Genomic DNA, 27,614 nt, shown 5'->3' with positions numbered 1-27,614 from the left:
AGATGACAGTGGCTTTGTGTCCCCCTGGCTGCTCACTTCCTGGGTTATGCTCTTGGTTTGGAACAATCTCTTCTCTCATCTGACCCCTGAAAGGTTAAACTGAAAACAAGATTTGACAGATATTTTTCTAGTGATTGATTCCTCATTGGCTTTAAAATTCAAGCTCCTTTCCATTCCTTACCTCATCCAACTGGTTACCTTCCATTCTCTCTGTTTCCACTCCCATCCCTTCTCCAGGTTCCTTGCATCAACCTTACTATGTAGCATAATGGGGCTTGGTGCCAGTAATTCACCAGCTACTGCTGGGGAGAAAGATGGGCAATCTCTCCCGGTGTGATTTGCAGTCTCTGAAAACCAGATGGGGGTCAGCTATGAATTGATTCCAACTAGACTGCTAGTACCACCGCCCCACGGGCTGTCTTCACCAGCAGCCCTTACTCATCCTATGTTTTTGTTTTGTTTTCTTATCAATGTTTGAAATTGTTTATTTGCCTATTGTCTCCCTAGTTAGAATGTTGCTTGGATGGCAACTTTATATTTATTCTAGAATGAATGATAGATTCAACAACTGTGTGCTAGATATCTGGATAGATGTGGCATTGGATTTTAGGGCATAAGCTTTTAGGTGGGTCGTGGTTCAGGTGAGTTATGATGTGAGAAGGTATCCTGGATGGTTCGGGATAGGTGAGACCTTGAGAAACCTGAATCCAGCCAACAGTGGTTGAGTTGAACTATAAACTGTGCGGAGACTAGCATGTGACATTAGACTTGGCATTAGACTGCACTCCAAATTCTGGGAAACTGGACTCCAGTTGGGCACTGGATAAATTCGCTTATGTTTTGAGGTCACTTGGAGTTGTTGAAAGGCAAGTCTTGGATTTGGGGAAGCCGGCTTTCAGAGGGGCTAGCTGGGACTGCAATCTGGATAGGGGGATGGGTTTACCCCGGCAGCTTCACGCCCCCATTAGGCGAGGACCAGGTCCAAGTCGGCCCGCCCAGGGCGGGGGCCCAAGCCGGAGGAGGCAGACACTCTTGGGAATTTTCACCTGGGAGCGGCTCACCTGCACGATCCGGCTAAAGCAGTCTGGGCCTCCCTCTAAAGCGCACCAATGGCGGGGCGCAAACCGGAGGCGGCGGCCGCTGATTGGGCGCGGGTGGGCGGGGGGCGGGGCGGTGTGGCAGGCAGTTTAGGCGCTCGGCCGGAGGGCGGCGCTGAGCGCTCGGCTTACGCGGGCGCAGCGCGGGCGGAAGTGGAGACGCTGGCGTCCCAGGAGGCTGTGGAGGGGGCCGACGGCCCGGGCGCTGACGGCGGCAGCAGCCCGGGGGGCAGCGTGGACGCTCGCGGCGCCGGCTGGGGTATCACCGCGGGCCTCGACCCCGAAATGGCGCTGCTGGCCGAGCACCTCCTGAAACCGCTGCCTGCGGACAAGCAGATCGAGACGGGGCCCTTCCTGGAGGCGGTGTCCCACCTGCCGCCTTTCTTCGGTGAGCTGGGTGGAGGGGGAGCCCGGCCTGCCGCTTTACCCGAGGGCGCCCCGGGTCCTGAGTCCTCCTTGCGGGCAGCCTCCATCCTCCCTTCCCTAGGCACCCTGAATCCTCTCCCAGGCACCTCACATTCTCCCTTACTTGAGCCACCCCCGATCCATTGCCCTCCATGTCCCCTGCACCCTAAATGCTCCATTCCTCCAGGGACCTTAAAATCCCCCACCTTAGTAGACACGCCACATTCCTTCATACTCGTCAGGCAGCTACCAGTTCTCCACCTTCTGGATCCCCTCCATTCCTTCCTTCTTCCTCAGTCTTCCATCTCCCCCCACCACTCCCTCATGGAACCTTGGAATCTATTAGAATCCCTCCATTCCGAATTATAACCTACACACACCACACACACACACACACACACACACACACACACACACGGAACTGGGACCAGGAGAGGAGTGGTGGAAGGTGGAGTTCCAAAACTCTAGGACAATTTTGGAGGAGGAGGCCACCTAAAGTTTGTCCTGCTTTTAGGATAGGGTCAGAGTCAAAAAGATGCATTGATTGTTGGGTGCAGGTCTTTCCCTCCCCTATGTCATGTTAGAGGAAGGTTCCAGAGCCCAGGGAGGGAGAGGAGACTACTTTCAGACCCTTTTTTCTCCCTCCCTCCCCTTGCCTAGCCAAGGCCTGCAATGGAAAATGGGAAACTGAAGACTGTGTCACCTGTCCCTGCCCTTTGCCTTTTGGGTCCCCGGGTAAAGGGTGGTGCAACCTGAGCCTTCGCATTCTTCTCTTCCTTGCCCTGCCCTGCTGGTTCACTTGGTGGCCCCACTTAAAGATACCTGTCCCTAGGACAGAGTCCAGCTGAAACCCAGAATCCAAAGCCATTAGACTAACTTAGGCATAAGAGATGTGGACCACTTGGCTTTTCTCCTAGTGAGTGTCCAGAGCTTTCGGTAGGCAGTAGTTCTCTCAGTGCTGTGACCTCTACAGGGAGCTCTCCCAGTTCCTCTTCTCTGCCACTTGCACCTCAGTGTTCCCATCTGTGAAATGGGGACCTCAAGTAGCAGTGAGATGGTGTGTGAGAAGCACTGTTTGTCAAGTGGCTCTCAGCTCTGGGGGCATGGTGCTTATTTAAGTTCCTGGATCTAGTTTGGGTTCCTTCTTAACAGATTAATCTAAGTTTGAGTGAATGAGGTTTTTGGATTGGTCAGCTTCTCACACTATTGGAAGCAACTTGGGGGTCAAGGTCTTGACTTTGACCCACTGCTGATTTCCTGGGTCCTGAGCAGTACATACAGGTCAGCACTGTTTGTACAAAACTGCATGGGTTTGAGAGAGAGAGATGACCTTAGTGTTGAGGATTTGTGTGTTTTTATAAAAGTCTGGTTCTGTGACTCCTTGGGAGTCACACTCATCTTGCTCTGGAGAAAGGTTCAGAATGGTTTTCAGTGACTGGTTCTCAACTGGGATTTTTTTTTTTGTCCCCTTGGGGCCATTTAACATGTGCTTGGAGACATTTTTATTTGTGACAGTTGAAAAAAGGCTACTTTTAGGATCAACTAAGTAAAAGCCAGAGATGCTGTTCAACATTCATATGCAGGATGGTCCCCACCAAAAAGAACTGTTTGACCCCCAAAAGGCAGCAGTACCTCGGTTAAAAGCCGAGCCAAGCTCTGCAGCCTTTTGGTCCTTCACCTTCCTTGCTGGAGCAGTCTGTGCTGCACCTGGGCGACAGTTGGAGTTATCATCTCGGGGTTTTTGAAGGGAGAGGAGGTGGCAGAGCCAGCAGGGATCTGGTGTCAGCCAGGGCTCTCTTGTGACTCCTCCTCCTTCCGTGAGTCTCAAAGAACACTTGTCTTTGCTCTTATCTCTGTTCTGTGGGCCCACACAGCTGCTGACAGAAGTGCCATTTATTCAGTGTCCTCAGTGGAGTTTGGATCATAAAGAGTTAACTATTTGCCATTCACTCAGCCCACCAGAACCAAAAGCAACTGTTCACTGGAGGGGAGAATTCTCTGAAGAAATTCATCCTCCAGGCTCTTGGCATCGTAGATCTTCTGTTAGAAGTTTCACTGCAATCCAAAAGACACAGGGTTCAAATCCGCCAGCTGCTCTGTGGGAGAAAGATGGGAAGTCTCTTCTCATTAATTATTAACTGCCTCTGAAAACCTGCTGGGGGTTCAATTATGGGTTGGTTCCGAGTCGATGGCAACACACACACCAGAACCAATGTCTATTCACCAAAGGGAAGAATTCTCTGAAGAAGTTCAACTTCCAGGCTCTTTTGGTGAGATAGATCTGAGAATTTAAGATAAAGTTTTTAGCCCACCAGTGTGGCTTATCTCCAGGATTCAGGGAACTGATGATGTCCTCTATCAACTCTAATCAGAGGCTTGACTCAGATCTTGAGCACGCATCTGGTCACCTAATGCTCCAGACAAGATGTGGCTCTTTTAAATGATGCTTGGAGTCTTGGAACAGGCACTGAAATGACCCCAAATCACAGCTGTCACCTTGCAACTCTCCATTGGATTCCTGGGCTGCAAATCTTTAATGAGAAGAGCCTCTCATCTCCCCCCCCCCACCAGGAGCAGCAGCTGGTGGATTCAAACTGCCGACCTTTTGGGTAGCAGCCCTTTATGTTATGATTTACACCTCTAGGATATTATAATTACTATTTCCTCCAAATCAGGGTTTCTCATTTCCCAGTACCACTGCCATTTGAGGCTGGAGCCAAATCCTTAGTGTTGGTGAGCTTTCCTGCATCTGTAGGATGTTTAGTTAGCATCCTTGACGCCTCCAATTAGATGCCAATAGCACATTCTCCCCACAGCTGTAACAACTAAACATAGCTTGAAACCAAAGCCATTGCTGAGGAGTGGATGCTGCTACATGGTTACCTCATCTGTTAGGGTAGAAGTGCTCTGGAGGGCAGAGAACCAGCCCTTTCTTCTGGAGTGCTACTGGATGAGTTCAACCTGCCAGCCTTCTTCGGTTCGTCAGAGCCATTGCCGTGGAGTCAGAGCTGACTTATAGTTGGCCCTCCATTGAGTTTATGGAGGATGTGAATTGCATGTGAGGAAACTGTTTATCTTTGAGTTGTGGTGTTGGAGGAGAGTCTTAAACATACATACCATGGACCACCAAGAAAACAAATAGGTCTGTTTTGGAGAGGGTGAAACCAGGTTTTTCCTTGGAGGCTAGCATTTTGAAGCTCTGACTCATATACTTTGGGCATGTGGCCAGGAGGGACTAATCCTTGGAGAAGAACATCATGTTTGGAAGGGTAGAGGGACAACATGAGAGAGGAAGACCCTGGCTGAGATAGTTTGATACAGTGACTAGAGCAGTGGGCTTAGGCATGTTAGAGTTGGTGAGTCTGGCTCAGGACAGGGCAGGCTTCAGAGTTGTTGCACACAGGGTCACTGTGAGTCACAGGCAGCTCAATGGCACATAACAACAACACCAATAGTTAGGAGGGTTTGAATCAGCAGGGAATCGCTGCCCTTGGATTAGCAGTGCACCTTCCTACAGTCTCCCTGATGAGAGCTCCATTTTCCAGTTAGTAGTTAAGGGCACTTCCTCTAAGACAGATTTGTTTGTTCTTTTGGCATCCGTGGTATATTCTAGGGTGCTCCTTAGAGACAAGGGCATGTGGTCACCAGGCTTGGAAAAAAGACATCATGCTGGGAAAGGTCAGTTAAGAGAGAAAGATACGGGACTTACATCTAAAATTTATAAAATACTTGAGCACCACAACAAGATAAAGGTGAATAATCCAACTGAAAAATGGGCACAGGATATGAACAGACACTTCACCAAGGAAGACATTCAGATGGCCAACAAGCACATGAAGAAATGCTCAAATACCCTAGCTCTGAGAGAGATGCAAATCAAGACAACCATGAGATACCATCACCATCTCACACCAGTAAGACTAGCAAAATTTAACAGAACAGCAAGCAACAAATGCTCGCGAGGTTGTGGAGAGACTGGAACCCTTATTCACTGTTGATGGGAGTGTAAAATGGTGCAACTACTGTGGAAAGCGATGTGGCGCTTTCTCAAAGAGTTGCAAATAGAGATACCATTTGACCTAGCAACTCCACTACTGGGAATATACCCTAAAGAGACCATAAATGACATCCAAGCAGATATATGCACACCCATGTTTATCGTGGCTTTGTTTACAATAGCAAGGAGTTGGAAACAACCTAAATGCCCATCAACAAACGAATGGGTAGAGAAGCTGTGGTATATCCGCACAGTGGAATACTATGCTGCATTGAAAAACAAGGAACTCATGCAATATTATTCAAAATGAGTGACTCTGGAGGACATTATGCTGAGTGAGGTATCTCAGTCACAAAGGGACAAATGCTATATGGTGCCACTGTTGTAAAATGAGGCTGGCATCGGGGGGGTGGTAAGACTGAGAAAAACTGGATGAAATATGTTTACGGCATTGAAGTCTATGGGGGAGAGAATAGTTTAATAGTATTATATTTTAGGGCATTATGTTTATCGTAGGAGTACATAATGGGGGTTGCAGAGTGGATTATATTTGGGCGGGGGTGTGGGTGGGGAGAAGGGTGCAAAAATAAATGAATGGAATTCCAAAATCTCTGTAGATGTTCATTGAAATGAAAAATAAATAAAATATTAAAAAAAAGAGAAAGCTACTTAACAGGATGCATTGATACCATGTAACCACAAATTTGAGCATATCAGAAATTGTGAGGATGGCACAGGATAGAGCACAGTTCAGAGCTGTTGTTCCTGTTCAATGCACTGTGAGTACTTAAGAATAAGTCACGTACAAACCATTTGCTCCACCAGGGCAGGCAACATTGCCCTCGCATGAGAACCATTAATTAAACATAGACGTTTTTGTTGTTAGGTGCCATCAAGTCGAAATCAACTCATAGCTGACCCTTTAGCAGGTTTCAGAGACTGCAAATCCCTTGGGGGGAGATAGCCACCTTTCTTCTGCTGAGTGGCTGGAGGATTTGAACCACATGCCTTTGGGTTGGCAGTGTGGCTCATTACCCACAAGGCCACCAGGGCTTCCTAATTTTTGTTATTGTGTACTGTCTAGTCAGAACCAACCCATAGCTGACCCTCCAGTGGGTTTTTGGAGCAGCAAATTGCACAAGAGGATATTGCCTATCTTTCTCCTGTGGAGCAGCTAGTAGACTCGAACAGTGTGGCTTTGTGGTTGCAGTCCAGTTCCTTACCACGAAACCACCAGAGGTTCCTAATACTTATATGGATATGACAAAGGGTGGAAAGGTTTTTGTTTGTGTTTTTCAGTTATGTTTGTTTAGTTAAGTCTATGCACAGCAAGGCATACACCTGCTTAACAGTTTTCTACGTTTTTAGTTCAGTGGTTAACTTTTTCAAGTTGTGTAACTGGCCTTACCTTTCTTTCCCAATTTGTTCTTTTCCTATTAGCTTAAATTTACCTTTCCCTGAGGTTCCTCTCTGTTGTCCATTTGATCCCATAACTCTTAGGGAGCCCTGGTGACTTTAGAAGGAATAGCATTTAGTAAGGAATAGCATTGCCAGCTCAAAGGCATGTGGTTCAAATCCACCAGCTTTCCATGGGAGAAAGATGGGCAGTCTCCTCCCATATGATTTATAGCCTCTGATTTACGGCCTCTGAAAACCTGTTGCATGGTCAGCGGTGAATCAATTCCAGCTCACTGGCACAGACCAGCCCCCCTGATAAACCTTGAAAGAGAGAAATCCACCCAAACCAGACTCTACTGGTGAAACTTAACTCTTACATGGTTCGAAGCTGAGATAAACCTTGAAAGAGAGAAATCCACCCAAACCAGACTCTACTGGTGAAACTTAACTCTTACATGGTTCGAAGCTGACTTCAAACCAAGAGATGTAAAGATCATCAGGGTAGGAGTTTCAGGGGGAAAACTATGCTTTTTTTTTGTTTTTTAAAAAACATTTAGTTCTGCAGGCAAGATTTGTTCATTGCAAAAACAAAAACAAAAAAAATAAAAAAAAACAGAATGAAAGAGTAAAGTTACAGTAAAAGCTGTGAAAGCCAGAATCTGAGTAAGGTAGAAACCTGTCAGAAAAGGAAAATTCACGATATTTTCCATTTAAATGCTCATTAGCAAATTGATAAGACCGTATCCTACCAGAGACAGAAAACTTCTGAGACCCAGAAAAACAAGACAGTTCCATCAGAGGATTCACTGTCTGTGCAAATGTACATCATGTTTATTGAACACTTAAACCCTACTGCCATCAAGTCCGCTCTGACTCATAGTGACCTTATGAGATAGAGTAGAACAGCCACTTAACATTTCCAGGGTTGTAATCTTAGTGGCAAGAAGCTGTGCTGCAATCCCAAAGGTCCTGGGTTCAAGACCACCAACTGCTCTATGGGAAAAGACTGGGCAGTCTCCTCCCTTGTGATTAACTGCCTTTGAAAACCCGCTGGAGGGTCATCTATGGGTCAGTTCTGACTCTGGTATACAACAACAGTCTTGGCAGAAGCAGATGGCCACATCCTTCTCCCATGGAGGAGCTAGTGGAGTCAAACCACCAACCTTTTGGTTCATGGTTCAAATGCTTAATCCACTGCACCACTAGTGTGCCTATGAAGCACTCTCTACATGGTGCTCTCAGTGTAGGTTACTTCACAGCCTAATTGCACAAACTTTTGAGGAAGGTGTTTTCCAGAGCGAATCTGACCTTTTCAAGTATTTCCTTCAACACTCACCTGCCACTGTTGTGTGCCAAGTCAGAGTTGTCTCCTAACTAAGGCTCAAATGGGCTTTCTGAGGCTATAAATCACGTGAGAGGAAATTGGCCATCTTTGACCCATCGAACTGCCTGGCTTTGGGGTTAGCAGTACAACTCCTTACTCACTAGGCCAGCAGAGCTCCTGACTCACGTGCTGCTTTTCATCTTTTTTCAGAGTTGCTCAGAATGCTGCTATTTGAGTGTGGCTGGTATATTTAACCAGGCTCCCACTGCTAGACGTTCACATTGCTCCTCGCCTTTTGCCCTGGAACATCGTTGGGTATAATTCCTTGCGTGCGTCTTTGCTCATTTCCGGCATCCACAAGTTGCCCAGTCTAAGGGCATTGCTCAGGCTTTGCACAGAGTAGAGCAGCCCCGTTTCTGAAACTCGTGCCAGCTACCATAGGTAATGAGTTGGTTGTCTGGTTGGAGGCTCATCTCTTGCTTCTGCCAGTCTCCTGTTTGTCCAATTCAGAGCAAGCTTTCACATCTTGGACTAGCCCTTCCTTCATATCTCCAGCCTGAATCTGAATTGTACAGGTTTTACTACATCTACTTAGGGGCCAGCCCTTTGTCCCTGTCTTCTTTCTCCACTTTGACCCAGTAATTGGATCTCTGACTGATCATTTTGCAAGATTGACTTCTCTGAGGCCTGCTCTCTCTTGTTCTCCAGGTCAGTTACACAGTTGTTCTAGACCTTAGCAGTTGCAGAAAAGGAGCTTAGATATCTGCCATTTGGTTGTTCCTGCCTAGAAACCTCCATGGCTTGAAATCTTTGCACTGACTTCACAAGTGGAGTGTAGCCCTTTGGCTAGTACCATGTAGTTGCTTCTAAAACTTTACCCAGGTTGGTGACTCTATCTGGTACCCCATTCCTCCTCTGTCCGCCACCACCCCACCTTCCTTTTGATTTCCTGAATTCTGCTTAACCTTAAGGAGTCAGCTTAGTAGTCACCTCATCTCCAAAAGTCTCTTATAGTCCCCTAACCTTCCACGGAACTCATCCCATCCCATTATTGTTTTCTGAGACTTTGAGTTAGTTTGAGGAGCTGGAAGAGACAGCAGTTTGACTACTCCAGCCACTCTGTGGAAGAAAAATGAGGTGGTCTTACGTCCATTAAGATTTACAATCTCAGAAAGTCTATAGAGCGTCACCATAAGCTCAAATGGACTCATTGACAGTGAGTTTGTGATTGAGTTACTTTGGTACCACACATTTCAAACACCAATTCATTGCCATGGACTTGGAACCAACTCATAGATGACCCTCCAGTGGGTCTTAAAATGCACAGAGGAGATTGCTCATCATTCTCCCAAGGAGCTGCTGGCGAATTTGAACCCTTGGAGAGGCACTGCCTTTGGATTCCAGGACAGCTCTACGAACTATTCCACCAGAGCTCTCTTGGCAAACACTTAGTGGGCCCTCGGATAATTGTTGAACAAATACTTGGGGTATTTTTCACTTTTTCCTTTTCCTGTCTTTCCAACTTAAAATACAGCACACCTATTCTATATCCATGGCAGACATTACTAATCACAACACTGCTTTCCACTTGTGCCCTAGACACACTCTCAGCTGATGCCCCTGGCAGGCATTCCTAATCAGTCCAGGAAGCCTCTTTCTCCTTGCCGTCTAAAAGCACTCCCAGTGAGTTAGAGTTGGCTAATGAGATGACACTTTTAGCAATATGTTCCTCATTCAGGCTGCTTAACTTAATAAAGTGCGTGTCCATGGATTTGGGGTTATAGATCCTGGCACTGATTAAGCAGTTCTAGAACGAGCCCAGGAAGAGTGGATATCCGTGACCTTTGGTTCAATTCCTTCCCTCTCATTTGGAGGGTCAGTGGCAGCCCAGAAGCATAGATTATCTTCTTGTTTTACAGCTGAGAAACTGAGGCCAGACGAGTAGGGGATTTGTTCAGGGTCTTGACTGACCAGAAGAGTCACACTGACCTTCATGCAATGCCCCACCTATCCTTCTATCCTCGCCCTGTAGAGAAGACCTGAATGAGGCAGACCTGCTTGGGACTAAAGAAGACCAGGCATCTTCTGGCTTTGTGGTATCGTGTTTAAGGTGTTTGGCTAATACCATGCAGGCAGATTTCCTCTGAGGTGTGTGCATCCTAAGGTTCCTGCTGGTTTGAATGAAAGTAGAATGTGTAAGGTGTGGAAGACATTTGTCTGGGGACTCCTCAAACAGGTGGCTTTTCCTTTAATTGAGACAGTACCTAGGCTAAGTGCCTGGGTCCCAGACCCACTCTTGGTATGTGGGTGGGATAACAGGTGACCCCTTTCTTGGAATAAGAACAGCCCCATCTTCAAGGGGGAGCTGGTCCCTGTTATAGTAAACAGTTTTGGGGTTTTTTTGGTGGTTTTTAAAAAATTTTTAACTTTTTTGTGTGTACCGTCAAATCAGATCTGACTGGTACAGGAGGAGATTGTCTCTCCTTCTCCAGCAGAGCATCTGGTGGATTTGAACCATGCACCTCTGGGATTGCAGTGCAGCTTCTTGCCACTAGGCCACCACCAGAGCTTGCCAGTAAGCAGTTTTTTAGGCTTCTGTGTGCTGAGCATCATCAGGAACTTGTTACCCCCTTACTTCATGCAAAACCAAACAAAACCAGTTGTCGTTGAATCTGTTTTGACTCCCACCTCTCAGCTTTGTACGGAGTAGAACTACTTACTGCCTAGGGTTTTCAAGACTGACCTTTTGGAACTGGATCACTAAACTCCATTTCTTTCCAGGCCCCTCCCTTTTGGTATATTTGAACTTTCCACCTTTTACTTAGTAGTGGATTGTTAACTATGCTATTCAAGGTATGTTTGGAAGCATTGAAGGTTTGGGTCACCCACACTGTGCCTGGAATCCCCAGTGGTGCAAACAGCTAATTGCTCTTGGCCCCTGGCCAAAAGAGAAAGAGATTTCAGCCCACTCTGTGATGGCTCAGAAGTCGACCTGGTGATCGACTTCTGAAATACCAGCCAATGGAGACAGCACCTCCCTCTTCCCACCCCACAGTTCTGCTCTAACATACCTGGGGTTGTCATGAGTTAAAATCCTGTAATGGAATCATGTGCCTGGTGTTGCATGCAGGAGAATCCTGCTTACATCTTATCTGAACAGAATAGCCCCATGAGCTGGCTGATTGTGAGGCTCAGACCTTTTGAACCCAAGTCTGCTGTCTGCAAGATCCCATGCTCTGAGCTCTGTATATGACGGACGCGAATGTGGATTTTGTGTTGCTTTGAGTCAGTCTGAAACCAGAAGGGAGTCCTGGTTTGCTGGCATCAGAACTGTGTGTCTGTGGCCAAGTGGTGTCCCCTCTCTGAGCCTGAATTCCCAGCTGTCAAAATGTTGGCAATGATCTTACGAGGTGATTTCATTCCCCAGGGGCAACTGCACAAGTGATTTCATTTCCCAGGGACCATGTAAGCGCAAATGTGGCAGATGGCCTCAGACCTTTAGAAACAACTCCCTTTTCTCTTAGCCCTTGATACACAGGGACTTGCCAAAAAACCCAGAGTGCCTCTAGGTCTTGGTGAAAGATTTGCAGGGCTTGGGGCAAGCTACCTGGCTGGCTACCTCTGAAAGGTACCCCAGGGCCATATTTATAGATCTGAAGGCCAGCGCAGAACCCAGGCTCATGACACTCCAATGTGTCTCCCTGATGATGATCAGATCCTCTTTCTGTGTCCACAAGTTCAGCCCAGGCAGGGGTCAAGAGCTGAGACCAGCTTCTGCTTCTGGAAATGAAGGAGTCACTTCCGGCTTGGGCCCTTCCAGCTCACTTTACCCTTGTTCTCCATTCTTTTAACTGTGTAGTGCTGGCTGCAAAAAGTATCAGAGCTAAGCTGTGACCACTGTTGCCTCCCTAGCCTTAGGTGCAGGGCCAGGCCGTATGGAGCCCAGCAGCACACCTGTTAGAGCACAGAGACCCAGCCTGTGCTGGAAAAGAATGAAAGACCACACACCACAAAGGTCCTTGTAAAGTGTCATACATAACCCCAATCACAGTCGATGTAAACTGTGCAACACTCTGGTGCTAAGCCTTCATCATTCATTCAAGCATCATCTCATTTCTCCCTGAGATCAGTCTTACTCCTCTGATTGTTACTTGCCAGCAAGCCAATTCTGACACCTCATGACTCAACGTGTGGTAGAGGAGACCTGTGTCCCATAGAGTTTTCAGAGGTAGATTGCCAGACCTTTTTTCCACGCTGTTCCTTTTGTGGTTTTGAAGCTGCAGGCTTTTTAGTAGCTCAGCATGTTAACTCTTTCACAACCCAGGGACTTCTGGCACATAACCAACCCAACTCATTGCTGTTAAGTTGATTCTAACTCAGTAAACCGTCATTGGCTTTTCTAGGCTGTATATCTTTAGGGGAGGAGGCTGTACCAATTTATTTTCCCCAGCAAGATTTGAACCACTGACCTTGCTATTGCAACATATAACATGCGGTGCCACCAAGGTTTTTCTTGGCACATCGTTCTTAGGTGCTATTGACTCCTCTCCAACTCATAGCAACCCTGTGAACAACCAAAAGCAACCCTATCCTGCACCATCCTCATTCTTCACCATCCCTGTAGTTACTGTGTCAGTCCACTGAGTGGAGGATCTTCTTCTGTTTCGCCAGACTTTTCCAAGTAGGATGTCTTCTTCCAGGGACTGGTATCTCCTGACAACAAGCCAAAAGTACGTGAGATGGCATTTCACCCTTCTTGCCTTGCAAGAGCACTCTGGCTGCACTTCCATATTCTTTGGAATATTGAGTATTCAATATTCCTTGCCAATATCACATTTTTCTCAGTGTTATCCATCATTTGTTATGATCCACACAATCAAATGCCTTTGCATAATCAATAAAACACATAGACATTCTTCTGGTATTCTTTGCTTTTAGCCAGCATTCATCTAATTTCAGCAGTGAGATCCTGGTGCCACAGCCTCTTCTAAATCCAGCTTAAACCTCTGGCTATGTGTGTTCTGGCTGTTTTTGAATGGTACTCAGCAGTATTTTGTTTGCATGTGGTATTAATGATATTGTTGAATAATTTTCACATTCTGTTGGATCACCTTTTTCTGGAATGGAAATTCAAAGGTATCAGTTCTACTTGGGTCTTCCTTGTTCATTGTCCAACTTTCAGAAGCCAAAAAAGCAGTTAACAGTACAATAGCTTGGGTGAGGTGCAGCTTAAGTCTTTAAAGTGACATTGTTGGTCTTTTTAGTATTTTAAAGAGATCCTGGGTATCAGACTTGTCCAGCACAAAACTTTTGATTTCTTGACTGCTGCGTTGGCAGGTATTAATGGTTGGATCCATGATAGTTATAGAACAGGGTTCAGATCTTTTGTGCATAGGGTCTCTGTGACTCGAGTCAACAAAACTTAACAACAACAACAATTGTGGATCCAAGTAAAATAAAATCCGTGACCACTTTTCGCCATGTTGATGCTTAATAAATACCTGTTGATTTAATTGAGGTACTGTAGCTTCAGAAGTAGGGAGTATTGCTAGTAACTGCATCACATCTGGTGCATGATGAGCATATGTGTACAGAGTAGACCTGCTCCTTAGAGTTTTCAGATCTCCAAGTTTTTCTAGTGAGATGCCTCTGGGTGGATTCAAACCACTGACCTTCAGGTTAGTAATCAAACAATCATTTATACCACCAATGAACTTGCAATATTTTAATGTCTTACCTTCCAAATAACCTCATGAACTAGAAGAATTCATCTCATTTTAAAGAAGTGGAAACTGAGGTTCAGACACTTGTAGTGTTAGATGTGACCAGTGGCTGAGTGGGACTTCAGAACACTGGACATCTTTCTTTATGGGGGAGGAGATGTGTTAGGAGGTTGCTGGACTGATGTAACAATGTACTTTTTAATTCCACTTTTTTAATTAATTTTAATGAAAGTTTACAGAGACTTAGGATTTCCTTTCCATTGTTAACTTTTTCTCCCTGCCCCCCCTCTGAATTCGCTATTCTCTTTGAAAAGTAAAAGAAAAATTTTTTAATTGTTATACAATTCCTCCCCCAAAGTCCACTCCACTGTGCAGCCTTCATTCTGTATTCCTGTTATGAAAATAATACCTAATCGTATGTCCCTTTTAAACAGTTCTCTCCCTCATCTGTTTCAATGCAGTATTCATTATTTATTCCCCTCTTTCTCAGTTTTCCCTCAATCCCGAGGTCAGTCTCGTTTTACAACAGTGGCACTATGCAGTATTTGTCCTTTTGTGACTGAGATATTTCACTCAGCATAATGTCTTCCAGGGTCACCCATTTTGAATAATATTGCATGAATTCCTTGTTTTTCAATGCTGCATAGTATTCCATTGTGTGAATATACTGGAGCTTCTCTATCCATTCGTTTGTTGATGGGCACTTGGGTTGTTTCCAACTCTTTGCTATTGTGAACAGAGCTGCAATAAACGTGAGTGTGCATATATCTGCTTGGGTGGCAGTTATGGTTTCATTAGGGTATATTCCCAGTAGTGGAGTTGCTGGGTCAAATGGTATTTCTGTTTGCAGCTTATTGAGAAAGTGCCATACCGCCTTCCATAGTGGTTGCACCATTTTCCACTCCCACCAACAGTGAGTAAGGGTTTCAGTTTCTCCACATCCTCGCCAGCATTTGATGTTTGCTGTTCTTACTGGGGTGAGATGATATCTCATAGTTGTTTTGATTTGCATCTCTCATAGAGCTAGGGATTTTGAACATTTCTTCATGTTTGTTGACCGTCTCAATGTCTTCTTTGGTCAAGTGTCTGTTCATATCCTGTGCCCATTTTTCAATTGGGTTATTTACCTTTATCTTGTGGTGCTTGACTATAAATTCTAGATACAAGTCCCTTGTCTGACATGTCATTACCAAATATTTTTTTCCCAGTCTGTGGCTTCCCTTTTTACCCTGTTGGAGAAGTTTTTGGATGTGCATAGAGATTTGATTCTTAAAAGATCCCATTCCACTACAATCCCAGAGGCATGCGGTTCGAATCCACCAGATGCTCTGCTGGAGAAGGAGGGGCAATCTCCTCCTGTACCAGTCAGATCTGATTTGACAGTACACACACACACACACACACACACAAACACACAAAATAATTAAAAGATCCCATTTGTCTATTTTATCCTCTCCTGGTTTGTAGATTTTTCAGGATGCTTGGAAGACTGTTTATGTTGTGGATTAGGACTTCTAGAATTCTTCCAAGCTTTTCTTTAATGAAGTTTATAGTCTTTAGGTCCATGGTTTTAGTCCTAGGTCCATGATCCACTTTGAGTTGGTTTTTGTGTATGGAGTGAGGTGTGGATCTTGCTCGAATTTTCTACAGATAGCTTTCCAGTTTTGCCAGCACCATTTATTAAAAAGTTGTTAACTGATTTCATGTCCTTGTCAAAAATCAGTTGACCATAGGTAGATGGGCTGATTTCTGGATTCTCAATTCTATTCCATTGATTTACGTGTCTGTCCTTGTACTAGAACCAGGCTGTCGTGACCACCACGGCAGTGTAATAAGATTTGAAATCAGGGAGTGAGATGCCTTCTGTCTTGTTTCTCTTTTTAAGGAGTACTTTGTTTCTTTGGGGCCTCTTTCCATTCCAAATGATACTGGAGATTGCCTTTTCCATCTCGTTGAAGAATGGAATTGGTATGTGTATTGGGATTGCATTGAACTGCACGTTCAAGTTGCCTTTGATCGTATTGTCATTTTCACAATATTGAGTCTTCCTATCCATGAGCAAGGGATATTCTTCCACTTCTCCAGGTCTCTTTTTGTTTCTTGTAGTAATGTTTTGTAATTGTCTTTGAATAGGTACTTTGTGCTTCTGGTTAGGTTTACTCCCAAATATTTAATCTTGTGAAGGGTATTGTTTTTCTTAGCTCCAGTTCTGTATTCTCTTTGTCACTGTAGAGAAATCCAATTGATTTTTGTATGTTGGTCTTATATCCTGCCACTTTGCTGAATTGATCAGCTATGCCCAGTCGTTTTCTTGCTGAGTCTTTAGGGTTTTCTAAGTATACTATCATATCATCTGCATAGAGAGATAATTTTACCTCCTCTTTGCCAATTTGAATACTTCTTATTCCCTTCTTTTGCCTTATTGCAATTGCTAAGACTTCTAATACAATATTGAATAGGAGAGGTGATAGTGGGCATCCTTGCCTAGTTCCTGTTCTCAAAGGGAATGCCCTTAATCTCTCTCCATTGAGAACAATGTTAGCTCTTGGGTTTGTGTATATACTTTGTACTATGAAGAAATTCCCCTCTAATCCTATTTTGTTGAGTGTTTTAGTCAAAGGCCTTTTCTGCATCAATTGATAGGATCATGTGGTTCTTGTTCTTTGCTTTGTTAATGTGATGAATTACACTCTTTTTTTTTTCTTTTCATTTTGAACCATCCTTGCATATGAATCTTTGTTATGGATCCCACTTGGTTGTGGTGAATTTATTTATTTACTTAATGTATCATTGGATTCTATTAGCCAGCATTTTATTCAGGATTTTTCCATCAATGTTCATGAGAGATATTGGCCTTTAGTTTTCTATTTGGGTGGTGTCTGGGCCTGCGGCTCACTGCTTCTATAGCTCTCAAACCGATTATTTTAATAAAAATTTTGCCTGAAATTCTTACTGTCCGTGCCATGCTGTGTCGATCTCTGTGTGCCGCGTAAGTCTCTGGTGGCCTGTTTCTATGCAACTTGCTGCTCCTCCAGCTCCTCATGCGGCTTTTCCCACCGCCACATTCCAGTGCAGATGTTGGGGTGGGATGTGTGGGGGAGTCTGATCTTAGGTTTCATTATTTCCATTTAAAAATAGCCTGGGTAGCTGTTAACACCTTTGATGACGTGGTATAGTGTTACTTAGATTAGGGTCTTGTTATATTGTTAGAGCATTAACTGTATCTAAGCTTTGAGAAGTCCTTTACAGTAGTAAATGCCTTCTCCAGCCTCTCCAGGGTCCTGTCAAAACTTCTGTCCAACCTTCAGCTCCCTTCTGCCTGATCAAAGATGATACATTGTCCCTAAATTCCTTTCTTCCTTCTTCTTTTTCCTTTTGTTGTATACCATTGAGTTGGAACTGACCCATAGCAGACCCTCCACTGTATTTTCAGAGGCTGTAAATGACACATGAGGACCTTTCCCATATTTCTACTGCAAAGCAGCTGGTGGATTTGAACCACATATGTTTTTGTTGGTAGCACAATTCCTTATCACTAGGCTACCACAACTCCTCTATTTCAGTGGTCTAGAATTTGTTGTTGTTATTAGGTGCCTTCAAATCAAGTGTGACTTGTAGTGACTCTGTGAACAACAGATCTGAACCCTGTCCTATCCTGTGTCATCCTCATCATCTCTGACACACTTGAGCCCAGTGCTGCAGTCACTGTGTCAGTCCATTTTGTTGGGTATCTCTTTCTCTGACACTCCATCTTTCCAAGCATGATGTCCTTTTCCAAGAAATCGCATCTCCGAGCAACATGTTCAGTGTGAGAAATGAAGTTTTGTCATCTTTGCCTCCAAGGAGCACTCTGGCTGAACTTTTTCCAAGACATGCATATCTGTTCCTTTGGCAGTACATGGGATATTTAGTACTCTTCTCCAGCACCACAGCTCAAAGCCATCAAACCATTAAATCAGCCAATGAAGAGCCATCCTGTGGGTCATTCACAATGGTCCAATCTCGTGCATGGCGTCAGAGTGACATACCACAGTACTTTACAAACTCTTATTATGGCTGGTGGATTTCTGCTTATTTTGCCCAAATCAATCAGCCAGTCATTGCTTTCTCTTTCCTTCCCCGCTCTCCTGTTCTCCCTCCCTCTTCCTTTTTCCTTTCAATATTAATCCTTGGGGCCATTATTTTCTGCACTTTTCTCTCTTTAGAAGAGCTTTGATTTTTGGGAACAAGATGATGGGATACCAAACACATTGTCCTTGAGTCTTCTCAAACTCCAGGGTAACCCTGCATGTTACAGAATAAACTTAAACTGCTCTGTAAGGTGGCAGGTCTTACAGCAGGAACCCTAGTGGTGCAATGGGTCAGCACTCAGTTGACTGCTACCCAGAAGGTTCTTGGTTAGAATTCTCCAACTACACCACAGGAGAAAGAGATGGCAGCCTACTTACAACCTCAAGAAGTTTAAGGGGCATTTCTAGTCTGTCCTGTGGGGCTGCTAGGGAATTCTGGTGGCCAGTGGGTAAGGAGCTGTGCTACCAACTCAAAGAAACATAGCTTGGATCCACCCAATGCACTGCAGGAGAAAGACGGGCAGTCTCCTGTGTACAGCCTCTGAGGGTCAGCTGTGAGTGGTTGTGACTCAGTGGCTCACGTGCTCACGCACAAACACAAGATTGTATGACAGTGGCCTTTTGGTTAATCTTTATAGAAACAGATCTGTCTCCAAGCCTCACTGCTGAGTGGGCTCACGTCACTGACTTTTAGTCATATGTGCCACTTATGCAAGAATTCTTTTATGTTGTTGTGTAGCAGAGTCAGAACCAGCTCATAGTTAATCCACCAGAGGGTTTTCAGAGGCAGTCACACGGGAGATTTTCTGTCTTCCTCCTGTGGAGCAGCTGAATTATGTGCCTTTGAGTTGGCAGTGCAACTCCTTACCAATAAGCCACCGGAGCTCCCTCATAATAGTAATAGTAAACATGACGATAGCTTTACTTATGGGTAAGCATGAGTAACAATACCTTTCTTCCTTTTTCTTATCGTGTCGACAACATATTGATGAGTTTTGGGGTTTTTTGTCCATTCTGCTACTCTTCTCCTCTTGATTAGTGTATTTTTTCCATTCCCATTAAGTGTGATTATTGACAGGCCAGGTTTTCTTGTTGCCGTTTTTGCTGTGTGGGTTTTTTTCCCCCTTTTTATACTGGTTTACTTACAAAGTTCTTATTTTTATTATTTGTGTGTGTGTGTACCGTCAAATCAGATTTGACTGGTACAGGAGGAGATGGTTCCTCCTTCTCCAGCAAAGCCTCTGGTGGATTTGAACTGCACACCTCTGGGATTGCATTGCAGCTTCTTGCCACTAGGCCACCAGAGCTCGCCTTACTTACAAAGTTCTTATACTTTGTTTTTCACACTGAATCTTTCCCCTTTCATTAATCCACCCCTCCTTCCACCCATCATTGAGCCCTTACTATGTACCCAATCCATGTTCAGCCCTTCACCTCACTTAAGTCTCACAACCATCCAAGGAAGTATAGGGTCCATTGTTAATCTCCTTTTACAAATAAAGAGACAGAAGGGCATAAACTGTCTCCTCCCAGGCTAGCAGCTTTGCCCAGTGGCATTCACCATTTGAGGCTGGTTTTTATCAAAGTGAGCTGGGCTCTGTTTGTATTTTACTAAACTGTTAAGATGGTGCTATGCCATGGGGGGCAGATAGTAAAGCAGTATTTTGAGTTGTCTTAAAGGTATTCTATCGTTCCTCTTTAGGTAGTGGGGTTCAGAGCTTGGGCCATTTTGGGGAAAGGCAGGTGATCTCGGGGCCCTTGTCCTTCAGAAGGGTTTGAATGTGAACTGATGGGATCCCTGCCCCTCCCTAGCCCCATCCTGCATATTAATAAATTATTCATCTCCACTGGCTGTAATCTGAGTGCTTCCCATTTTAATCCTGGTAACCTAGGATCTGTAAAGTGAATCTCTCCCATGTTTTTAACAATTGGGTTTAACCAGCTATGTGGGGTGGGGGGGTGGGGAATGGATTTGAAACAGAACCTCCTCTAACTATTTCCTCTATGGAAATGAATCACACTGGCTGCCAGTGAGATTCTGTGTCTCTCAAATGGAGTGTTTTCTGTTCTTGACTGGGAATTAGTCCTGAGATGAAGTGAGAGGGTGGGGCGCTTTGGTCCACTGTCAGGAACAACACCTGCTGTAAGAGGCGGGTGTCTTGAGTGGAGGGCAGACCCAGAGAGGCAGCTTCAAAGGTGCCCAGTCTTACTCAGAGCAAATGCTTCCAGCTCTGTTGAAGACAGTAGAAGAGGAAACATTTGTTTCATCTGGGGTAGCCCCTGGTGCCTGCTGGCTTCTGGAGCATTCTACCTACCCAGCAATCCCATTTGAACTGCAGGTGGCCCTGTCTCATTGAAATTGCCACGAAGGCTCCCCTGATGTGGTTGATAATTTGGACTCATTTGGCTATTTGTTCTGCTCTTATCTAGTGGAATCAAGGCGTCCCCAGGTGGTGTAGTTAACATGCATGGGTGCCAAGCAAAGAGACGTAAGGCCCCTCAGAAGCACCTTGGAAGGGAGTCCTGGCTTGTACAGAATGTGGACCAAAGAACCTGAAAATGTGTCATCAGGGGCCATTGGTGAAGAATCAAGCGGACCTCTAGCATCACTGACTCACACCTTTTATCAGTTTAGAAAGTGATGAATGGCTTGCTATTTGAAGCTTCTGTTTTAGCAAGTTTTATTCAGAAATGTTGAATTAGAGACGGTAAATTCCAAAAACTTGTATCTTAGTTATCCAGTACTGCTGTAAGAGTTAACACAGGTAGACAGCATTAGCAAATGAATAATTCTCTTACAGTTTAGAAGTCCAAGTTCAGGATGCTGACTCTAAAAGAACGTGCACACACAATCTCTCTCCCCTTTTTCTGTTGATTATGGAGGAAGGTCCTCATTTCCTTCAGCATCCTTAGGCTTGCCGTTCTCTGGAGATCTCCATGTGTCCTGACCTTCTCCATTGTCAGAGAGCTTCCTCGGGCAGGGGCCTTGGCCCAAAATGATATGCTTCACTCCTGGCCATTGTTTCTTGGTGGTACTGAGGTACTCAGATTGATTTCCTCCCTTTTTACCCCTCCTCCTCATCATCTTCTCATTGCTGTCAAGTCACAACTGACTTGTAACTGACCCTCTCATACCTTTCCGAGGCTGTAAACACATGGGAGGAGATTGCCCATTCCCAGAAGCCGCTGATGGATTTGAACCACCAAAGAGACATATGTGGCCTTTGGGGTTGGCATAGTAACTCTCTATAGACTAGGCCACCAGTGATCCCTTTTATCCCTTATTACTGACCACACTTTAGGGAAATAACTCCTTATATTAAAGCTGTCATCTGATGAGATTAAGGAGTATTGTATTCCACCCTTAATCCCTTTACTCTTTGGTCTATCATTTCATCGGAAATCATTTTGTAGCCTTCCGTAATATCATGACATATAAATTTGGGGGGGACACAGTTTAATCCATGACAACTTGATAGATGGGAAGATATTTCATTGTAAATTTCCCTTAGTTATGTTGAGCTGTGTTTTGTTTTTCTTTTCCTTTTAGTGATTGGTAAGAGCTCTTTGCATATGCAGGAATAACATTAGCCATTTGGCTGTGGTGATTATCTAAACTTGTCTCTCCCTGTTTGTTGTTTGGCTTTGATAGGTGAGCTTTCCTTCCTGCCCTGCATAGGAGCTTTCTGGGTTTTACAGTTAGACTTACTAGTTTTTCTCTTTGTCCCTCCTGAGTTGTGATGCATGCTTCAGAAAACTCCCACTAAACAGAGAGCCCTTTTTCTGGGTATTCCAGAGAACAAAAAGGTTCCTGTCTTTAGAATCCTGTCCCGTGCAAGTTGGTTCTGTGAAGCAAGATGGCGGAATTGTATGTGATCTTTTTTTGTGTGTGTTTCTTTCCAAAAAGACTGTAAGACTCTCCACATCCTGTCCCACCCTCCTGGCAGGCAGGTTCTGGATGACGTTTTAAAAGAAGAATCTGTTTGCTGAGACAACAATTTCAAAAAAGTTTTAGGGTGATTGCACAACTGGTTAAACAAGAAAGGTGATTTTGGAGCATGGCTGTATTCTACAGGAAAGGTAAAACCAAACAATCTGCGATGAGCCTGCATTTAAACTGGGAGAAAGGCCCCAGAGCTAGAAGACAACGATCGCTTTTTGGCTAAGATCCCTTTTCCTGCTAGTTTCTCTTCATTGAGTTCACAAAGACAGGTGGGAACGAGGAAGATCAGAGTCATTGCTGTGGAGTTGAAACCATCTCATAACTGACCCTCCAGCAGATTTTCAGAGAAATAGATCTTGGAAAAGGTGCAGCCAGGGTACTTCTTGGAGGCAAGGATAAGAACACTTTGGTTTTTGGGTTTTTTTAAATTTTTTTTTTTTTTTAAATTTGTGTGTGTGTACCATCAGATCAGATCTGACTGGTACAGGAGGTGATTGTCTCTCCTTCTCCAGCAGAGCATCTGGTGGATTCAAACTGCGTACCTATGGGTTTGCAGTGCAGCTTCTTGCCACTAGGCCACCAGAGCTCCTCGATAGTGGTACTTTCTCACACATATTGTGGGCATGTTGTAGGAGGGACCAGCCCTTGGAAAAGGACATCGTGCTTGGAAAAGTGGAGGATCAATGAAGAGTAGAAGACTCTCAATGAGATGGATTGGCACAGTGACTATATGTCAGAAATGATGAGGATGGCACAAGATAGGGCAGGGTTCAGATCCATTGTTCATAGGATCTCTATGAGTCATAGTCGATTTGACGGCACTTTACAGCAACAAGTTGCATGAGAGGAGTTTGCCTGTTTTTCTCTCATGGAACAACTAGTGGATTTGAACCACTTGTCTCTGGGTTGACAATACAACCCTTTTTACCCAGTAGACCAGGTATGACACAAAATGAATCACTATTGACTCTATAATGTATCTGGATTCCTGGCTCTTTCTGGGTGTCCCTGAGAAAGTCATTTGGTGTCTCTGGGCCTAACAAAGCTTTTGATGAGCAGTTCTGAGACAGGCTTCCACACTAGGGGCAGGGGGAACTCCTATTTGTACAGCACCACTAAGTTGTAGGAAGTGCAGAGCCTGAGCCCAGAGTGAAGAAGTCACCTCACCATGGCTGTCACATACTCAGTACTGCACCATTTCTCCCTCAGTCACAAGCCCTCCCAACCAGAGCCTGTGTGCACGTTTCTGTGCGCAAAGGTACTTTTCCTGCTGGCCACTTCCCCTAGATGCAGTGTGGAAGCATTCCTGGGGTCAGTCTTCAGACCCCAATTTGCTGTCTCTCCCCACTCTGTTGCACTCCCAGCTCCAGAAGTGCAGTTCTCCCCTGAACTTGGAGCAGAAGGTCTGGCCATCACTGGTGGCCACGGCTCAGAATACCACCTGCTGTTGGATCCTGGTTCTTGCAGCTCCATAGCAGCCCCGTGACCTCGCAGTGCACTGTCAGGAGAATGCTGGAACAAAAAGCCTTTCTCCCACTGCAGCCCAGGCTCTCCTGGAATTGCACTGGAGGCATTTCCAGTGCCAAGGGAGCCGATCCAGGCTGGCTTGACTAGTGAGCACCGTCTGTGAGGCACAAACGTGCTTGATTATGTTTATTTGCTCATCAGTCACGTTGACTTCATGTGTGATGTGGCAGGGGACAGGTGAAATTGTACACTGCAGACATCATTATTGTTATGTACCATGGAGTCAGAACCCTCCAGCAGGTTTTTGGAGACTGCAAATTGCAAGGGAGGAGAGTACTCCTGGTGGATTTGAACCATGTGCTTCTGGATAGGCAGTAAGACTTCTCTTTCACTAAATCACAATAAAACTTTGTTTTCAGGGAAATCTGCCCTGGCAGCTGAGTATCATTGGTCTATTTCTCTAAAATGCATGTAGAGTGGCCTGATTTATTGTTATGTGCCATCACATCGCCTGCGACTCATAGTAACACTGTACAGCAGCTCTGAACCCCCTGCTCTATCCTGAGCCAACCATATTGTCTCTGACACACTTACCCCCATTGTCCCAGTCACTGAATCAATCCATCTCGAGGGTCTTCCTGTCTTGCGCTGTCCCTCCATCCTTCAAAGCATGATATCCCTCTCCAAGGATTGGTCTCACTTTGCAGCATGCCCCAAGTATGTCAAATGAAGCTTCAGACTTCTTGTCTCCAAGGAGCAGACTGGTTTCATGCTCTGAATGATGAACCTGTTTGTTCTTCTAGCAGTCCATTGGGAAAAGTTGATAAACCACCCATTGTTGGTAATTATCTGTTACCAAACCGTGGTTTGGTGTCATCTTCGTTTGAAGATCTTATTAGAAAAGCAGGGATAGTGATAACCAGCATCCTGGGTTCTCACTGTGCTGGATTATTGATTGCATCTTTAACATAGCTTCTCTTGACATTCTCCATTTGTTGGTGTTAGCTGCCCAATAAGGATTGTACAGTGTCCCCCTCACCCCCAAAACACATGCAAAAGCTATATTGATACTCCATGATCTGATAAGGCAAATTGTGGAAATAGGATTAATTGTGGGATGTAGCACTCCTTAATCCCATCACAGCCTAGGGGAGCTTTCCTTTGGTGTGGTCTACAATACCATTTATCTCACTCAAGATTAAAAAAGAAGAATAAAATGGTGTCAAGAGAGCCACTGGGAGGGGTTGAGGGACAGACACCATCAAGAAATTATTGTCTTGAGTGGAGTGCATCATTTTGGGCCCAAGCCCCTGCTTGACGAAGCTCCTTGACACCAGAGAAGCCCAGACTCACGGGGATCTCAGGAATAAACTGAACTGCAGATGCTGAAGGAAAGAATTTTCTCCCACAACTGACAGAAATAAAGGGGGGCTTTCACTAGAGCTGGCACCCTGAATTTGGACTTCTGGCCTCCTAAACTGTAGGAGAATAAACTTCAGTTTGCCTAAGACATCTTGGTGATGCCATTGTCATAGCAATTATGTGGAACTGAGGCAACTGCTATCAGGTTTTATCTTGACTTGCACAGATACAGTGGGACTAAATGCTGCCTGGTCCCGCACCATCTCCATGACTGTTTGTAGGCTGGACCGTTGTGGGCCATATCGCTTTCAGAAGTATCCTTTCTTAGTCTATTTTCGTCTGGATATTCTGCTGAAACAGTGTATAAGACTTCTGCTGACACACAGGTTGTGGCTGTGCATGAGCAATCAGCTGGGAATCATAGCCCTTGGTCTCTGGCACAAGAAGCAAGAATTCTACCACTGAACCCCCATTGCTTCCCCTTCATATCTCACAGGGAAGTGTAAGTGTAAGCACCAGTCCATTTTGATTAGACAGAATCTACATACTGGGCTGCTATGAATGCTGAGAAAATTCACGACAAGTTATATACCTATAGAGTCCATGTTTTCACAGTCCACTCTCTTTTTTTTTTTTTAATTTATTTTATTTTATTATTTTTGTGTGCGTGTACCGTCAAATCAGATCTGACTGGTACAGGAGGAGATTGTCCCTCCTTACCCGGCAAAGCATCTGGTGGATTCGAACCGTTTGCCTCTGGGATTGTAGTTGCAGCTCCTTGCCACTAGGCCACCAGAGCTCCCCTATCCACTCTCTTTTTATTGCAGATGTTTTTGTTGTTGAGAAAATGCACAGCAGAATATACATTAACTCAACATTTACTACATGTATAATTAGGTGACGATGAAGTTGTTCAAGTTGTACAACCATTCTTTTTTTTTTTATTTGTGTGTGTGTGTGCACCGTCAAATCAGATCTGACTGGTACAGGAGGAGATTGTCCCTCCTTCCCCGGCAGAGCATCTGGTGGATTCGAACCGTGCGCCTCTGGGATTGCAGTGCAGCTTCTTGCCACTAGGCCACCAGAGCTCCCCTTGTACAACCATTCTTAACCTCCTTTTTTGGATTGTTCCTCTCAAAATAATATAAACTCACTGCCCCCTGACATTCCTGTCTTGCCTTTTGAATTGTCATCAGCTTGATCTCATATAGATATTATTTTTAATCTCACATAGATCTTTAAAAAAATGCTTAAGGAATTATCTTGATTATCTAGTGCTGCTATAACAGAAATACCACAAGTGGATGACTTTAACAGACAAAAATTTATTTTCTCAAAATTTGAGGGCCTTGTTGTGTACTTTAAGTCAGATCTAAGTCAGAGCTGACTCGAGCAGATTTTCAGAGGCTGTAAATTGCTTGGGATGAGATTTTCCCATCATTCTTCTGTAAAGCAGCTGGTGGACTTGGACTGCCTGCCTTTGGATTGGCAGTACAACGCTTTACCAATGAGTCACCAGAGCTCCAGGGGAAGGCTTTTCAACACTTGTGGATTCAGCAGCCTTTGGAGAATCCCATGTGTATTAGCATCAGTCTTCCCCTGGGTCTAAGATATTCTCGGCATAGTGACCCTAGATCCAAAGGGCAGCTCTTCTTCCAGCTCTTCTTTTTGATAATAAATCTCTCTGCTTCTCTCCTTTTCTCTTCTTAAATAAAAGATCATCCAGGCCACATCCTAGGGAAACCTCTCTCATATAGAATCAGGATATGGCTGAATTAAGGGTGCTTTACCCCACTCTAATCTCTTTATAATTGATTAGCTGACAACATCAAAATACATCGTAAGAGTTGCCTGCACGATTAAATAACTGACACATTACATCATTATATAACTGCCAAACCACTGAGACTCATGCCCCAGTCAGCTTGACACATATTTTTTTTGGAAACAACTCAATCCATGGCATTGATATTCTTTACTAGTTATGGTAAACTATTGTTCGGTTTTAAAAATATTTACAGGGATATTTTTGGTTTAATATTTACAGATCATTTCAGGGTGTGTCCGACCATCTGCTCCTTTCAGATTGTCCTTTCCTTCACCTATTCCAGTGCAGTGTTCATTGTCCACTCTTTTCCCATTCTCCCAGGAAGCCAGCAGCTGTTACAGTGGGCTGTGTCAGGGTGGCAGAGGGATGGCACCTCCCCTGATCTGGCTGATGGTTGTCTTTCAGACATCAGAGTTTATGTCTTCCAGAAGTCATAGCACCCGCTGGCACGGGGAGGGTTGGAATTGGTGGGTTGGACTGTCCAGACTTAGGTGTTGGAAATGGTTTATTTTCATAGATAAGTGCTTGCCGCTACTGAAAGGCTGGTGTTTTGAACCCACCTGGCAGCTATACAGGAGGAAACTGGCAATCTGTTCCTTTAAGATCACAGCCAAGAAAACCCAATGAGATAGTTCTGTCTACTCTTTAACAGTGGGATCACCATGAGTTGCAATCAATTTAAGGCATTATGTTTAGGTTGGTCACTCTACTAACCCCAAAACAGCGCTTCTCTGGAAGTTCAAATCTACCAGCAGCTCTACGAGAGAAAAATAGTCTCTTCCCGTGCAATTTACAGTTTCTGGAAACCCTCTGGAGGGTCAGCTATGAGTTGGTTCTGATGCGACAACAGTAAGTGAGAGATACTGTCAATGAGTGAATACAGACATACCTCAGAGATAATATCATGCTTAGTTCCAGACCACCACAATAAAAGCAAATGTCACAGTAAAGTGAGTCACACAGGTATTTTTTTTCTTGTTGTTTCCTAGTGCATAGAAAA

At 44.7% G+C, this 27,614-nt stretch overlaps 1 protein-coding gene across 1 annotated transcript in view; it reads left to right on the top strand.

Moving 5' to 3' along the window:
- Window positions 1-1,276: 1,276 nt before the first annotated feature.
- LOC102876376 (glycolipid transfer protein-like) overlaps window positions 1,277-27,614 on the top strand; it is a 34,649-nt gene continuing 8,311 nt past the window's right edge. The window contains exon 1 of the mRNA XM_006894841.1: window positions 1,277-1,485. Coding sequence (XP_006894903.1) covers window positions 1,383-1,485 — 103 coding nt within the window. The 5' untranslated portion in view covers window positions 1,277-1,382. The remainder of the gene's footprint in view (window positions 1,486-27,614) is intronic.

This window comes from Elephantulus edwardii, unplaced genomic scaffold (assembly GCF_000299155.1).
Source record: "Elephantulus edwardii isolate Elephantulus edwardi_28Jun2011 unplaced genomic scaffold, EleEdw1.0 scaffold00151, whole genome shotgun sequence".
NCBI lineage: Eukaryota > Metazoa > Chordata > Mammalia > Macroscelidea > Macroscelididae > Elephantulus > Elephantulus edwardii.
Note: the sequence above shows the minus strand (reverse complement) of the source record. Positions and strands in the feature narration are given on the sequence as shown.